We start from the raw sequence: 15,251 nt of genomic DNA on the forward strand, positions 1-15,251 counted from the left end.
AAATTATATATCAAAAGGTGCGGTTTGATCGGGATCGGTGTGCTATTACTTTTCTCTACAGAATACAAATTTTTCGCGACGTAAGTCGCAAACAACTGCCCAAAATTTTGCATTGAAATGAATGGGACGGCCGACAAAAAATGAGTGAAAAAGAACAATAATTGGAGATTTTTAAACGTCTACTTCTCCGGCATAGAGAGACTCCATTTAGAGACTCCATTTAAACTTAACTTAACTTAAACAGTAGACACAAGTCTTGTGTATTGGTGTATTAATCCACGTTTCGATAGGTCATATAGTTTTTTATCAATGACCATGATCATTTTTGGAGAAATTCTGAGATTATAATGGGTGTGTATTGCACAGAATGTTCGTGGCACAGTGTGTGACATCATCGCCAGAGTGTAGAGGGAGAGAAAAAATTGTCAAAAAATACATTTGAAAACTACGCTCCAGGCCGCAAATTCCACTCTACAGAAATAATTTATATATAGAAATGTAGGAAAATTTGTCTTCTCCCTCACAATCCTCTGGTAAAGCTGTCAGAGTTATAGTTTGGGCGTACGACGCACAGATGCGGCACCAACACTACCAACAGCCTCATTGGGTCCCATATTAAAAATGCAGGAAGATTTCGGAAAAAAGGAAGATGGAACAGTTTTTTTAGATCGCTCTAACAAAGTTATTTTTTAATTTTTCTTTAAAAAAATCATATGTAGACGTTCAGGAAGAACTCTGAAAAAAAGTGAAGTCGGATCAATGATAGGTATTATGTATATAGGTGTCAGTTAATTCTGTTGATTGCTTTGATCTGATTGCCTTTGATCTTTGATGTGATTACAGTTACAGATACACACAAACGCGCGAAACACGCACACTCCTCACACATGCATACTATGAGGGGCATTTTATGCCAGCACACTATACTAAAACGCGTGTACAGCGCCTATGCGATGACATCAAACGTCTAACGTGCGCGTGTAAATTCCATTCACTTTCAATGGACAGACAGGCGTCACGTAGGCGTCACGCAGACGCTGTACACGCGTTGTTGCGCATACACCTACGTGACGGCTGCGTGACGGGTGAACTACGCCTCAAATACGTGACATGAAGACCCGCGTGACTGTTAAGTACAATTCTACATAGGCGTACAGACACGCGTATTGCGAGTACACCAGATAACATGGGTGACGGGTGAAAAGTGCCACGAGCGAACGTAGTGGACGCCTGTGTGTGTGTGTAACACGTGTACGCCTATAACAGTTCAGCTGTTACACAGAGTCTCAGCTTCATACGGGGTTGTGAAAGCAGAACTTATAGATGAACTCCAAGCCCCACAGAGCTGTCAGGATATTTCTATCATTTTCAGGCCCGTTTTTATTTTCTTGATGATATTTAATGATAGTAATACTAAAGTGCGACGCTCACAGCCAGTTCCCAGTTCGCTCTTGGACATACAGTTCATTACGCATCAACTGTAATGTACAAATTGAATATTAAGTAGCCATGCGGACCTGTCCAATGAATAAGGATGCTTTTTGAGTAATTTTATGCGCTTGGACATACAGTTCATTAAGCATCAGCCGAGGCGTGTACTTAAATTGCATTTAGGTAGACTGAAACAGCCTAAACTGTGTAATAGGTCTCTCTTGGTCTCTCTTTAATTGTGAAGCGAAGCGGCTGTTAAACTCAAAATTCGCCATCATAGTTTGATCAAAACATATTTTGTTACAAAAAATGTAAACAAGTATGTAAGAAAGGATATAAATGTATAATTGCAACTGTTGTTGCAATTGTAACTCGGCCCTTGTGACCACCCTGGAACTCTTCGTTGACGGGTGGTCGTTATATTTGCGGCTCGCACCGCGTCATGCTTTATTTCTCACAACGGCTGGCGGCTCAACCTTAAACAGTACAAGTAAACACTGGCGTGAGACAACAGTAAGATTAAAGGCTGGTGTTGTGTCCTTACTGGTTTCCACACTAACTGGTTGCTGTAGGATATGATCTGCGCATGTTCTGTTACGCATGAGCTGTCCGTGGTACTGAAACAACAATCGCCGTTAATGTGAGGATTCTGTCTGATGTTGAGCTGTTCCTTAACACCTTATCTACTGTTTGGGTTCATCTGTAGTCGGCACTTTGTGCAATAAAATGATTCATTGTGCCGTGCGATAGAGCCGATACGCATGTTTTGTCTTTACTGTTGTATTGTGTACAGCCTTTATAGAGCTCTGTTGGGAGAGCTTGTGTACGGAAGCGCATTGCATTCACTGGATTAAAAAAAAATAGACACCTTTTCTCGTAGTTACGAGATCCTGATCTCATAATTACGAGATCCTCGTAAGATAAAGAAAAAGGAAACGTCTGTAAATCCTCTCTCAGTGGCAATGATGGCGCTATCGCAGTTAATCTGCTACTACTACCTTCTCGGTTTGAGATACTGGGAAATACTGATGGTATTAATATTAGTATGTCAACACTGCGTGACAAAAAAAAGTCCTGTATTAATAAATACTTATTATCAAGCATAAAAAAGAGGGAAAAAGTATCATCATGCACTAGTATAGGCTACTGTTCTCTGAACCATGCACGGTTCACATTTATTAACATAATTATTATTATTGATTATTAATCATAATCATAACTAATGCCGGCGGGTGAGCCTGATGTTTGGGAAGGCCACATGTTATACACAGCGCCGGGCAGAAGTTGACCGGGCGGAGCCCGGTCACGGGTACTGCTGATCGCTTCTGAAGTAAGCTACTTTCATGTTGTTTATCTCATCACCATGGCAACGCAGTAGCTGCATCATAATAAATCCCTGGAATATGGGGGAAGCTTGCTCGCGATCGCAGCTCCTTTGATGAGAACGCGCACAGAGCACAAAGCTCAGAACCGGACAATGCTCGGCTGATGCTTAATGAACTGTATGTCCAAGCGCATAAAATTACTCAAGAAGCATCCTTATTCATTGGACAGGTCCGCATGGCTACTTAATATTTAATTTGTACATTACAGCTGATGCGTAATGAACTGTATGTCCAAGAGCGAACTGGGAACTGGCTGTGAGCGTCGCACTTTAGTATTACTATTTTTAAGTAGCTGAAGTTATTTTAATTATCCCTTTCACCCTTGCTATCATTAAATATCATCAAGAAAATAAAAACGGGCCTGAAAATGATAGAAATATCCTGACAGCTCTGTGGGGCTTGGAGTTCATCTATAAGTTCTGCTTTCACAACCCCGTATGAAGCTGAGACTCTGTGTAACAGCTGAACTGTTATAGGCGTACACGCGTTACACACACACACAGGCGTCCACTACGTTCGCTCGTGGCACTTTTCACCCGTCACCCATGTTATCTGGTGTACTCGCAATACGCGTGTCTGTAAGCACGCCTATTAATCAGACTTTATGCTGGCACAGGCGACGCATTCTAGGCGTTTAAGTATAGTGTGCTGGCATAAAATACCCCTCATATGCATACACATGCTTCAAACACACGCGCACGCACGCACACACACGCGCACGCACGCACGCACGCACACACACAGTAACTTTATGTGATTTTAATTACACACACACACACACACACACACACATTTTGAGGTTAAAGGGCATAGTTATAAATCTCTGAAGAATCTCATCATAGTGTACACACACCGGCAGTAGCCCCTGTGGCCCTTTCAAAATTTCCCCAGAGGAAATTTTCTAGTTAATTAATTAATGTATTGTTTGCATGGTTGAACATCATAATTATAAATAATATATATATGTCCCCTGTCATTGTCCCTTAAAAGTATTTTTTATGATTTAAGACTAAAACAACTTAACACTTGGCATATACAGTTGACCTGCTATTTCCCCCTAAAAATCCACCGCCCACAACCCCCAAATATGTATAAAGGGCATTATAGTTCATCATGACAAGAAACAAAACTCAACCTGTTGGTTTTGCTTGGCGGCGTACACTATGTCGCTGGTTTACAGGTGGGACTACAGACTTTACCTGCGTGTGGATGGTAGGGAGCAGCTGTTGATGAGTTGCTGTCACTTCACTTCATTAGCGTTCAGAATGACAGATGGCATTTGGAACCATTCCTCTGAGCTTTTTTAAATGACAGAGCATGTATCTTTAGCGACATTTTTCTCAGTTTGGTCTAGCACTCTTAAAATAAACTCCACAGGTCATACTTTAATTTAAAAGAAATTAAAAGCCACCAGCCGTGTTTCCTTTAAGGGGAAGAGTGGCCACCGGGAAAGTCTCAGGCCACGCCCTCTCAAATGTCCGCTCACTCTGCATGTCTCCAGGACAAGTTAGCCTTCAGAGGGATTTAGAGACTCCGGAGGTGATGTATGGTTTTCGACCGTCGCGTAATTGCTTAGCGACAGGTTTGACCGTGACGTCACATACGCAATGGATTAAACACGGGAGACGCAACTGTGGCCGCCATCGCTAACTGTGCACAACGTCAGCAGCTGATCATAAACAAACCAGCATGGCTAATTATGCACAGCGTCTCCACTGATCATAAACTTAGTGATAGTGAATTAACTGGCATCGCTAACTGTGTCCGGTGCTTGTTGTAAACAAACAGAGATCGCTAAGTGAATACCTCCTGTAGCGGCAGCACATACACACTGTACTGCTACAGGGCTAACTGTTAACCTAGTAGCAATTTGCAGACTGGACGCTAAGGGGTTAACATCCCCTCCGGCTCTGCAGCTGGGAAAGACTGCTACAGGAGGACTGTGCCGTTTCGACTCATTCTTACTCTTCCTAACAAGCCGCCGACCCCAGCAGCTCGTTAAGAAGAGTAAGAACGAGTCTCCAAAAGTCCCCAATAACACCAGAAAAAGTCGCTGGATTTCTCTCCAATCGCTTTCTTGAAAAATAGTCACGAATGGGGTCTGAAAAGTCGCTAAATATAGCAACAAAGTCGCTAAGTTAGCAACACTGCTTTTACAAATGGCGTGTTGTTGTCAAGTAGAGTACTATGTCACATCCCATTTAGTACGTCACATCCAGCTTAGCGGATTCACCCTGTCTTAGAGTGGGTTCTCTGTGGGTCCTCCGGTATCCTCCCACAGTCCAAATACATGCAGTGTAGGTTAACTAGTGACTCTAAATTGCCTGTAGGTGTTTGTTTCTCTCTATGTGTCAGCTCTGAGATAGTCCATTGCTTCAGATTCACATCCGATACAATAGACAACCAGTCTGGTGCAGATTAATCTTTTTATAATGATTTTATTTCCTGTTTGGATTGGTCTTTTTTTGTCGCAGGAATTGTCACTTACTATTTGTTTACCTAACATTTAAACTTGGCTGAAAGTGAAAGAAAACCCCAGATTCAGCCTTGGATGCTTGGAGCATTTTTTTTCTGTGTCGCTGTTTTTGTAGTTTTGTGTACAAAAGGTGACACATAAAAACCTTGGATGCTCAAATGTATGTTGCTTTGGATAAAAGCATCTGCTGAATGACATTGTAGAAGAGGAAAAAGAGAAAGAATAGACAGAGGGACACAATCAAACATTTCTAGTCAGTCATAAGTGATGGTTGAAAGGGATTATTTTTGTATGAGTCTAAACATTTCTTGGGAAAATCCTGCACATTATGCAAACCTGATTCCAAAAAAGCATGTGAAACATACAACAGAATGCACCAGATTCAGAATGAGTAAGTTCATTCAGTTTTCATTCAGTTTCTGCAAGATAAAAGTGTGGACTTGAAGATTCAATTAAGTGAACAAAAACTATAAAAACCTCAACTGCAACAAGTAGTTTAGTGTTCCTCCTTCAGCTTCTGTGGAAGCTCAAATGCTGTTTTCAGACAGTTTTCACCTTGTGCTGTTACTGTCAGTTTGAATGATGGATCGCAGCCAGACTTGAAGTGTATGCTGGTTAGCAAAGGACAGTGTCGTGTGTTTGAGTGTGGCATGTTTGTATTCAGGTCAGACTGTGTCTGTATCAAAACTCAGCAGGACCTTAAGATGATCCTGTTATTTCCTTCCAGTCCTTTTCCATTTCCACTTGTCTCTGTATATACATTCACCAGCCACTATATTATGTATACCTATTCAACTTTATTAACACAGATATTTAGTCCTATGTAGATACAGGGTTGTCCATCAAAAAAGTTGAACAAAAATCAATTTTGTTCTGCAACAAAGCAGTATTATATGAAATAGACCATTCACAGTGCTGGCCTGACCATCAGGAGGTGCTTGGGGTTCGGTTTCTTGCCCAAAGACACTTAAATATGTGACAGGAGGTGCTGAGGACCATTAACCTGCTCTACCTCCTGAGCCGCTCCATCCTCTGGCGAGGCGCTCTATTGGTCCAAGCAACTGTACAAAGTTTTAATTTGCAACAACACATAAAAGGCATTCTTAAGATTAATAAACCAACATCAGTTTCATTGATATTCCTTTGAGTGCACGATAAATAAACATCAAAAAATATATTTTATCAAAGCAAGTCAACATCAATTATACTTATAAACCCTGGGCTCTACGAAAATGAAATATTTAAAGTGGAAAAAACAGCAAATAAAAAAGGAGATATCTGTTCTTGCAAATTCATATTCTTTATAAAATGATTCCTTTTTGACTAACATCTCTTGCAGTCCATTTGCTAGTGCATTGATGCGCGACAAAGATAAGCCTTGTTAAATTTTTTCAATGGACAACCTTGCAAAAAATTTTTGCACCAGAGGCAAGAAGAAATAGTTTGGTCTGGCTGTAAGTACTTATTTATAGTCCTCTTCAGTTTCTACTCCTCTGCCAGGATGCATTGCCTGTCTCTTGGCTTGTGTTCTGGCCCATTTGCCAAGTTCCAAGCCAGCCTTCCGCCGCTCAAGGCCTTAAACTTCCACCTCCCTACGGTCCAAAGCTCCTCTGCTAGCGGTGTAAACACCAACACTGTATTCCGGGCAGTCCTGGCAGCACATGTAACAGAGTTAACTGAAAGCAGCCAGAGTTTGCAGCAGTTAGTGGTCATGGTTGACCGATTTTTTTAAGGCTGTTTTTTAAGGCTGATGCCAATACCGATTATTTTGACATCAGTCTTAACCGATCCCCGATATGTGCTGCCGATTTTTTTGGGCTGATTCTTGAAGCCAATATTGCTTTTTCTCCCTCCATTTACATGACCAAATGACACAATGATGACAAATGTTACACAAGTCTCAATTTAAACAAGTAAAAAACGCAAATATCGGCCCGATATATCGGTCGACCTCTAGTTAGCGGTTCGCTTTAACAACAGTTGAGCTTTCTGTCAATCAGAAAAGTCCATAAATCACCAAGAACTCACACAAGATGTTGGATCTTTATTGTGTACTTTCGGCGAATCCGTCCTAATCCTTTAAAACACCAAGGTCGCACAATAACATGAACAAACTAACCAATTGAGGGAGCAGTAGACCAGCATGTTGTACAATGTAAAATCATCTGTTTTTGTCAATGGTGGCTTTGACTCAAGCATAAATAACCACTGCATAAGCTTAAACAGGGCTTTCTGATGGCAAAATAAAGCAGTGAAAATATTCTAAATGTAGCATACACTTAAAGTAAAGTAAGTTTCATGCTCTATTTTGATGGTGAAAGAGACAGAGACGGAGGGAAAGACATGCAGCAAAGAGCTCAAGGCTGGACTCTAACCTGTGATAAGGACTCAGTTTTAGTGGTAATTGCTCTACAAGGGAAGCCCCCACATGATCCAGGTTTACCAAAAACAGTGACATAGCTGGTGATATGTTTGTTCCACAGAGCCACTTCCTACCGCCCACCAAAGCTACATCCTATAGGAACAGGCATTCGGGGCGCAGAATGGGAATGACCGAGGCAACATTCTTGATTCCCTATTACAAGTAAATGAGGCATCAAATGGATTTTGAAGCTGTAATTATTTTGTTAAAAAATTTGTCCACAGATTTGGAATATTTCCATTGCTTTATCTTGCCATCAGAAAGCCCTCTTTAAGTTTACAAAGAGGTTGTTTTTGCTCTATTCAAATTCACCTGACTCCATTGACAAAAACATTTTGTCATTTTACATTGTAGAACATGCACACTGCAAAAAAGTTATAAAAACACTAATTCTGAGGGAAATGATCTTGCTGCATGGACAGATAATTTCACTTGATATGATTTCTTAAATTAAGATTGTTAAATCTAGAAATAAGCATTTTGAATGCTTAAAATAAGTAATTTAATCTTATAACAAGATAATTAAAGCTGCAAGCAGCGATGAACTGGCCCGAGCAGAGTGCACTGACAATTATTTGTTTCTTACAAGATAAAAAAACTTTATATTTAGAAGTGTTAGATAATTTATCTTGTTTTAAGAGTTATTTCTAGATTTAACAATGTTAATTCAAGAAATGTTGTCAAGTGAAATTATCTGTCCATGCAGTAAGATCATTTCCCTCAGATTTAGTGTTTTATCTTGTTTTTAGACACACCTTTTTTGCAGTGCTGGTCTACTGCTCCATCAATTGGTTAGTTTGTTCATATTATTGTTTGACCTTTTAAAAGGTGGGTTCAGAGGCACACAATGACATAGGTAAACAAAATAGTCAAGGCAGCTGTACACCAGCAATTCCTGTGTTATGCAAGTTAAAATTGCTGTTTTTGTCAATAGTCTGGTGGCATGCATAGTTAATACATCTGCCGTGGATAAGAACCTCATACAACCCCACTTTAATAAATCCAAACTGTACCTTTAAGAATTTATGATGGTTCAGTGCTGCTGCACGCTGTGCGAGAATGGCAACCATAGAAACCACACAGGAAACTCGAGAGAAGCTGATCTCACTAATGTGGGTTTCGTGAATTATACGCCTCCTAACCAGCAGAGAACAGACAGATCAATGAAGGGAGTTGAGACAAAACTTGTTACATTAATTGTTTCATATTGCAAACCATTTCCCAAATTTTAAGCTGCAACCTGCACTAAGTGTCTGTGTGATGAGATTATAGTAGAAGGCCTCTGGTGTTTAGGCTGTAAGTAGCATCGGAGGTAGTCAGGAGCTGCGACTGAATCTTAAAAAGGTTTATAAGATGGATCACACTAATCAGATAATCAGATAGATTCGCCATTATCTCAGCCTCAAGATGCTTCTGGGAAGCAGGACTCAGATATTATCAGATATTATTGTGGCATATTTTAACCCTGGTATTAAAGCAAGTATACCTTTTTTTATTACTGCCAAGAGAATACCATAGTGTTTGAGATTTTAAATATTTCCGGCCCAATTTCCAATTTATTTTTAATACTTTATTGCAGGACTTAATTAATAGACACTTACATATCATATTCTTTATACTTGTAGCATTCCTGTAAATTTATATTTTTTTATACTGAGTAACTAATAATTGTAAACTTAGAATAAACAACAAGGTAAATTAGATAATAATATAATAAGGTTGGAAAAAGGAGAAAAATACAATAGTGTATTTATGTACATACATGTCAGGCTGGGCTCAAGTCAGGACTCAGATGCAGAGTAAGTGAACTTAAAAGTTTCTTTATTCAATGAATGCAGCAGGGTAAGTCCTCACAGAGTGAAAGAAAGGGGCTAGGAAAAACTAACTAAAAACTATTCAATTTAAAATTTAAATTTAAAATAACACCTTCAAACTAAAAGCGCTCCAAAAGGTAGGAACAAAAACTGATAGGAAAAATAAAAGATTCTACTAAAACACTATGAGAAACTGGATCAGGACTAAAGGGGGAAAAATAATAAAGAACACAAAATCACTCCAAAAGGAGGAAAAACAAAGTGTCTGACTCAAAAAGCTATGAAACTAAGAACTGCGCTTAACTAAAAGAAAAATCACTTGCGAGGAATCCAAAAGGGCGAAAAACAAGACAAGCTGTGGCTGTGACAAGAAGGAGATAAGTGGCTGGTATGCTGACGGGGTCAAACACACTGGACCAAGACAAGGGAAAACACAGACTTTTGGAACACATGGAGGGAAGGGAGCACCAGGTGAACACAGACTATTTGAACACATGGAGGGAAGGGAGCACCAGGTGAACACAACCAGTAATTAGGGGAGATAATCAGACAGATGACACACGGGAAAGGGCAAGTGACCTGAAACGAGAGGAGAGTTACTTTTTCAAAAAAAAAACAGGAAATAACAAGACCAGAACACAAAATAAAACACCACCTCACCGCGGTGTGACAATACATATATACACTTGTATAGTCAGGGCTATCCTATGAATACATACATATATATATATATATATACAAAAATAATAGGGAAGGAAAAATAAATAAATAAAAATACAAAACAAATAAAAAATAGATAAAAGGAGGTTGAAAAATTCTCGAGCCAATCAGTCTTTCGGAGCTATTATTTTTGTCAGTTCCATCATTGTTGCTTACAGCACTTTCTCACGCTCATGGATCCAAAACAAGTTTTAATTCTCAGAAAATTGATTTTCACACTAAAGTGAAATGAATGAAAAACAAATAGGTCATTATCTTTTGCTCACTTCACTCTTCCTATCTCTTTTCTTCCAATTCTCTTTTAGGTAACCAAGACTATCTTTGCCATCCTGCTGGCTTTCATCATCACATGGACGCCGTATAACGTCATGGTGTTGATCTCAACCTTCTGCCAGTCTTGTGTCCCTGACACCGTGTGGGCCATCGGCTACTGGCTGTGTTATGTCAACTCTACCATCAACCCAGCTTGTTACGCACTGTGCAACGCCACATTCAAAAAGACATTCAAGAATCTGCTGCTGTGCCAGTATAAAAACATAGGTACAAGATGAGATGGAAGGTGAAGACTGAGGGTGGGACGGATGGGGGCGGGGTAAACCACTGCAACAGGGGAACAGAGGAACATTTTTTGAAAGGTGAGTGGAAGAGGGCTGAAGGAGAGTAATGTATGACAGCATTTAGTTAAAGGGTTCCTTTTAAAGAGACAGCAGGGCTGAGCAACTGTGGAAACGAGTCATTCCTATTGGTGCGTAAAGATTAGGATATGATAGATGGAACTAATCACCATGCTTCTATCTGATATGTGTTCACAAGTTCAGGAATAGCTTCACCACCCATAAAAAATCAAATGTCACTGTTATGGTAATCATAACAGCAACTTAAGCCAACTTCAGCCATAATGACAGCTACAGTCTGACACAATCACGGTACCAGCAGCAGCCAATCAGAACGCAGTATGTCTATGTTAACCCTCTGAACCCCAAGCCGTTTTAGGGCGTTTTTTGCTCTTTTTACATTTTACTCACTGTGGCCTTGTATTTTATTGCCATATATAGGTCCTGCAGATCTGTGGAATCAGCACAATCATGGTTAGAAGTCTGAAGAACTTTAATATTTCTTTTGTGCAGAATAACACAGTTATAAGGACATGAATCATAAAAAAGAAAAAAACACAAGTTGAATTTCTCTGATAATTTTTTTTTAATTTGAATGAATTGTAATTTATATATAAAAGGCTTTTCTAAGTGTCCACAAGTGTCATGGATATTAGAATAAAATAATTGGGCCCCCACATGATATTTGCATTTTTACAACAATTTTTTGTGAATATTTATCATGTGACCGTTTGTCTCAGCAAAATTAATCATGGCTTCCTAGTTGTGCTGAGGAGGGCAGATTTTAATATCCAAACGGTTATTTTTGGCGTCGTTTTAAAAGACACATGTAGAATAAATAGATTTTGACAGAAATATAACAATTTAAGGCTTTGTTTGGTTACTTTTACTAACAGAAACTTATGCAACCTATGATCCAGTCAAGGACTGTTGCAGAATTTAAATTTCAATGATAAGGCCTCTTTTTACAGTTTCTTTTATGATAAACGGTGTACTTTTGGCGATGACTTAAAGAAAACATACGTTTCAATCATGCCGGCGGAATTCAGAGGGTTTACAGGCCTTAAGATTTGCAGCTGAGAGAGTGCACACTAAATTCTAACTAATACATCATATTATGCCACACTATAATATGTCCATGCTGTTTGCATTTTAGAACTCAGCCTTCCTCTACAGATCAGAGGGAATGCATAATGTATTGTGATGAATTCATTGCGAAATTAACTCACACCACCCGGCCCTCCACATGACCTCCTGGTGGTCATTTTTATTTAAGTATAAAGCAGCTGTTGTTTTAGATAAAAATCAATAACTCAATATTTCTTGATATTACATTCTCAATATTTTTTTTTACATCTTACCATTATTTTTTTTATAGTTTTTTCTGATTGATACCCCAAATGATGTCATTCTTTCTATGAATAGCATAGAACCGAAATAAAAATAGACATAAATCAGCTCTACATATAGACACGGGATGACTGCAAGACTTTGTGACTGAAGACAAGACTAAGGAGGGGACGGGTGACGGAGGACAGAGGAGACAGTAGCAGCAGTACAGTGACTTTATAGCAAACCACACACTGTGGCAGCCATGTTGGATATGTCTAGCTCATGAGCAACAAAAGCACCTAATTATGGGTAAGCTAATTATGCTTATTATACCACCTTATTAACTGTAGTGCTCCTCCGTGGTTTTCCCATTACACCTTGTTTGTGTTTTCCATTCCAGTTCATTAGCCATTAAATAATAATGGGGTTTGACAACCATCAACATCTTGCTTTAAATAAATTTGATTTACATTCTACGAGCATGTTATAGACCGATAGAAGTTAGAAATGGTTATAGCTAAGCTCCATGTCTTCTAATAGTTACTTTACATTTGTGGCTATAGATATTAGATATATAGATATTCCAATACTATTTTTTCCCTCCCGATACCGATTCCGATACTTGCGCTGTGGGTATCGGCCGATACCGAGTACCGATCTGAAACCAGTATGTTATAATAAAATATCATACTACACCTGCATGACTGTGATATGATTATCATTGTGGTAAGGCCTGGCTCAGGTTAAACCCTTTGTAAAACATGAACAAATACAGCAGATTCAAGCCATTTATTTTAAAATAAAACAGTATACAAAACAGTAGTGCAACAGCAACTTCAATAAATAAATCTGGGGGTCCGGGGGCATACTCCCCCGGAGAACATTTTTGCCCTAAAAGCCTAAATTTGGTGCCTCTCGCACACTCTAACGCCACTCATTGCATATTTTAGAGAATTATTATAAAGGAGAATAAGGGTTCTTCTATGTTTTATTTAAGGCATCTTATTTTGACAGTCTTCTTGTAAATTCTGTGGTGGACTCTGCTAACACATCCATGTGCTCTTATTTTGAAAGCGACATGTGTTTGCTTTTATTTTGAAGGCGGGTCTAACACGTGCTTACCGTAACGCGATTTGGTGTGTTTAATTTACACTCACAGTCAGAACTTGAAAGTCGGAACTTGGAGCGAGGAACAGCATCGAAAATTCTGACATTCATGTAGACCTTGAACGCACCATGCGCCACTGTTTTAAGAGCGGCGAAGAAGAACTGTGCCAGAGCTTAACGGAGCGAGCCAGTAAATAGATTACTAATTTCATAAATTACGTGGTACTGGATCGGTGTCTGGACTCCAGTACTCGCAGGAGCAGCAATACACAACCATGGGCTGAAAAGCTATCAAAATACGTGCTACTAGCTACACTATTAGATTCAAGCTAATCTAATGATTATTTTAGCACTTAACGTTTACCAGAAAGGACACATTAGCTGTTAGCAAGCTAATGTTAGCTATATGTTAGCAAGCTAAGGCACTTAATACTGCAAGGCTTTCTGAATTATCCACATTCTGCGACGTTTTCCACAGCTAAAAACATTTGACACGTTACATCTTGTCAAATGTTTGTTATACCATGTTTTTCATGAAAGATTAAATAAAAAAAGTTTACATCTATACTTTTGTGTTAACATAAAATATATTATATCAACTGATTTTTTGTGAATGAGGACGTATCAAGATTACAGTTGAAACCAGAAGTTTACATACACTATATAAAAAGACACATATGCTTTTTTTCTGACTGTCTGACATGAAATCAGACAATCACTTTTCCTGTTTTAGGTCCGTTAGGATTACCAAAATTATTTCTATTTGCTAAATGCCAAAATAATGAGAGAAGGATTTTTTTAGACAATTTTTTGTTACTTTCTTCAAAGTCAGAAGTTTACATACACTAACATTATTATGCCTTGAAACAATTTGGGAAAGCCCAGATGATGCAGTCATGTCTTTGGAAGCTTCTGATAGGTTTATTGACAACATTTGAGTTAATTCGAGACACACCTGTGGTTGTTTTTTAAGGCACACCTGAAACACACTGCTTCTTTGTGTGACATCATGGGAAAGTCAAAAGAAATCAGCCAAGATATCAGCAAGAGAATTGTGGACTTGCACAAGTCTGGTTCATCCTTGGGTGCAATTTCCAGATGCCTGAAGGTGCCACATTCATCTGTTCAAATAATTATACACAAGTATAAACACCATGGGAATGTCCAGCCATCATACCGCTCAGGAAGGAGACGGGCTCTGTGTGCCAGAGATGAACGTGCTTTGGTCCAAAATGTGCATATCAACCCAAGAACAAAAGCAAAAGACCTTGTGAAGATGCTGGCTGAAGCTGGTAAGAGTGTGTCATTATCCAGAGTGAAACGAGTACTGTACCAAAATGGGCTGAAAGGCCACTCTGCCAGCAAGAAGACATTTCCAGAAGACACAGAGCCCGTCTCCTTCCTGAGCGGTATGATGGCTGGACATTCCCATGGTGTTTATACTTGTGTATAATTATTTGAACAGATGAATGTGGCACCTTCAGGCATCTGGAAATTGCACCCAAGGATGAACCAGACTTGTGCAAGTCCACATTTCTCTTCCTGATATTTTGGTTGATTTCTTTTGACTTTCCCATGATGTCACACAAAGAAGCAGTGTGTTTCAGGTGTGTCATAAAATACATCCACAGGTGTGTCTCAAATTAACTCAAATGTCGTCAATAAACCTATCAGAAGCTTCCAAAGACATGATAGAATCATCTGGGCTTTCCCAAATTGTTTCAAGGCATAATAATGTTAGTGTATGTAAACTTCTGACTTTGAAGAAAGTAATAAAAAATTGTCTAAAAAAAATCCTTCTCTCATTATTCTGGCATTTAGCAAATAGAAATAATTTTGGTAATCCTAACGGACCTAAAACAGGAAAAGTGATGTCTGATTTCATGTCAGACAGTCAGAAAAAAAAGCATATGTGTCTTTTTATATAGTGTATGTAAACTTCTGGTTTCA

At 39.1% G+C, this 15,251-nt stretch overlaps 1 protein-coding gene across 1 annotated transcript in view; it reads left to right on the plus strand.

Moving 5' to 3' along the window:
• Positions 1–14,881, plus strand: part of chrm4a (cholinergic receptor, muscarinic 4a) — a 63,309-nt gene extending 48,428 nt beyond the window's left edge. The window contains exon 7 of the mRNA XM_059327749.1: positions 10,554–14,881. Within this exon, the coding sequence (XP_059183732.1) occupies positions 10,554–10,799 (246 nt within the window). The 3' untranslated portion in view covers positions 10,800–14,881. The remainder of the gene's footprint in view (positions 1–10,553) is intronic.
• The last annotated feature ends 370 nt before the right edge of the window (positions 14,882–15,251 follow it).

The sequence above is a fragment of the Centropristis striata genome, chromosome 24, assembly GCF_030273125.1.
Source record: "Centropristis striata isolate RG_2023a ecotype Rhode Island chromosome 24, C.striata_1.0, whole genome shotgun sequence".
NCBI lineage: Eukaryota > Metazoa > Chordata > Actinopteri > Perciformes > Serranidae > Centropristis > Centropristis striata.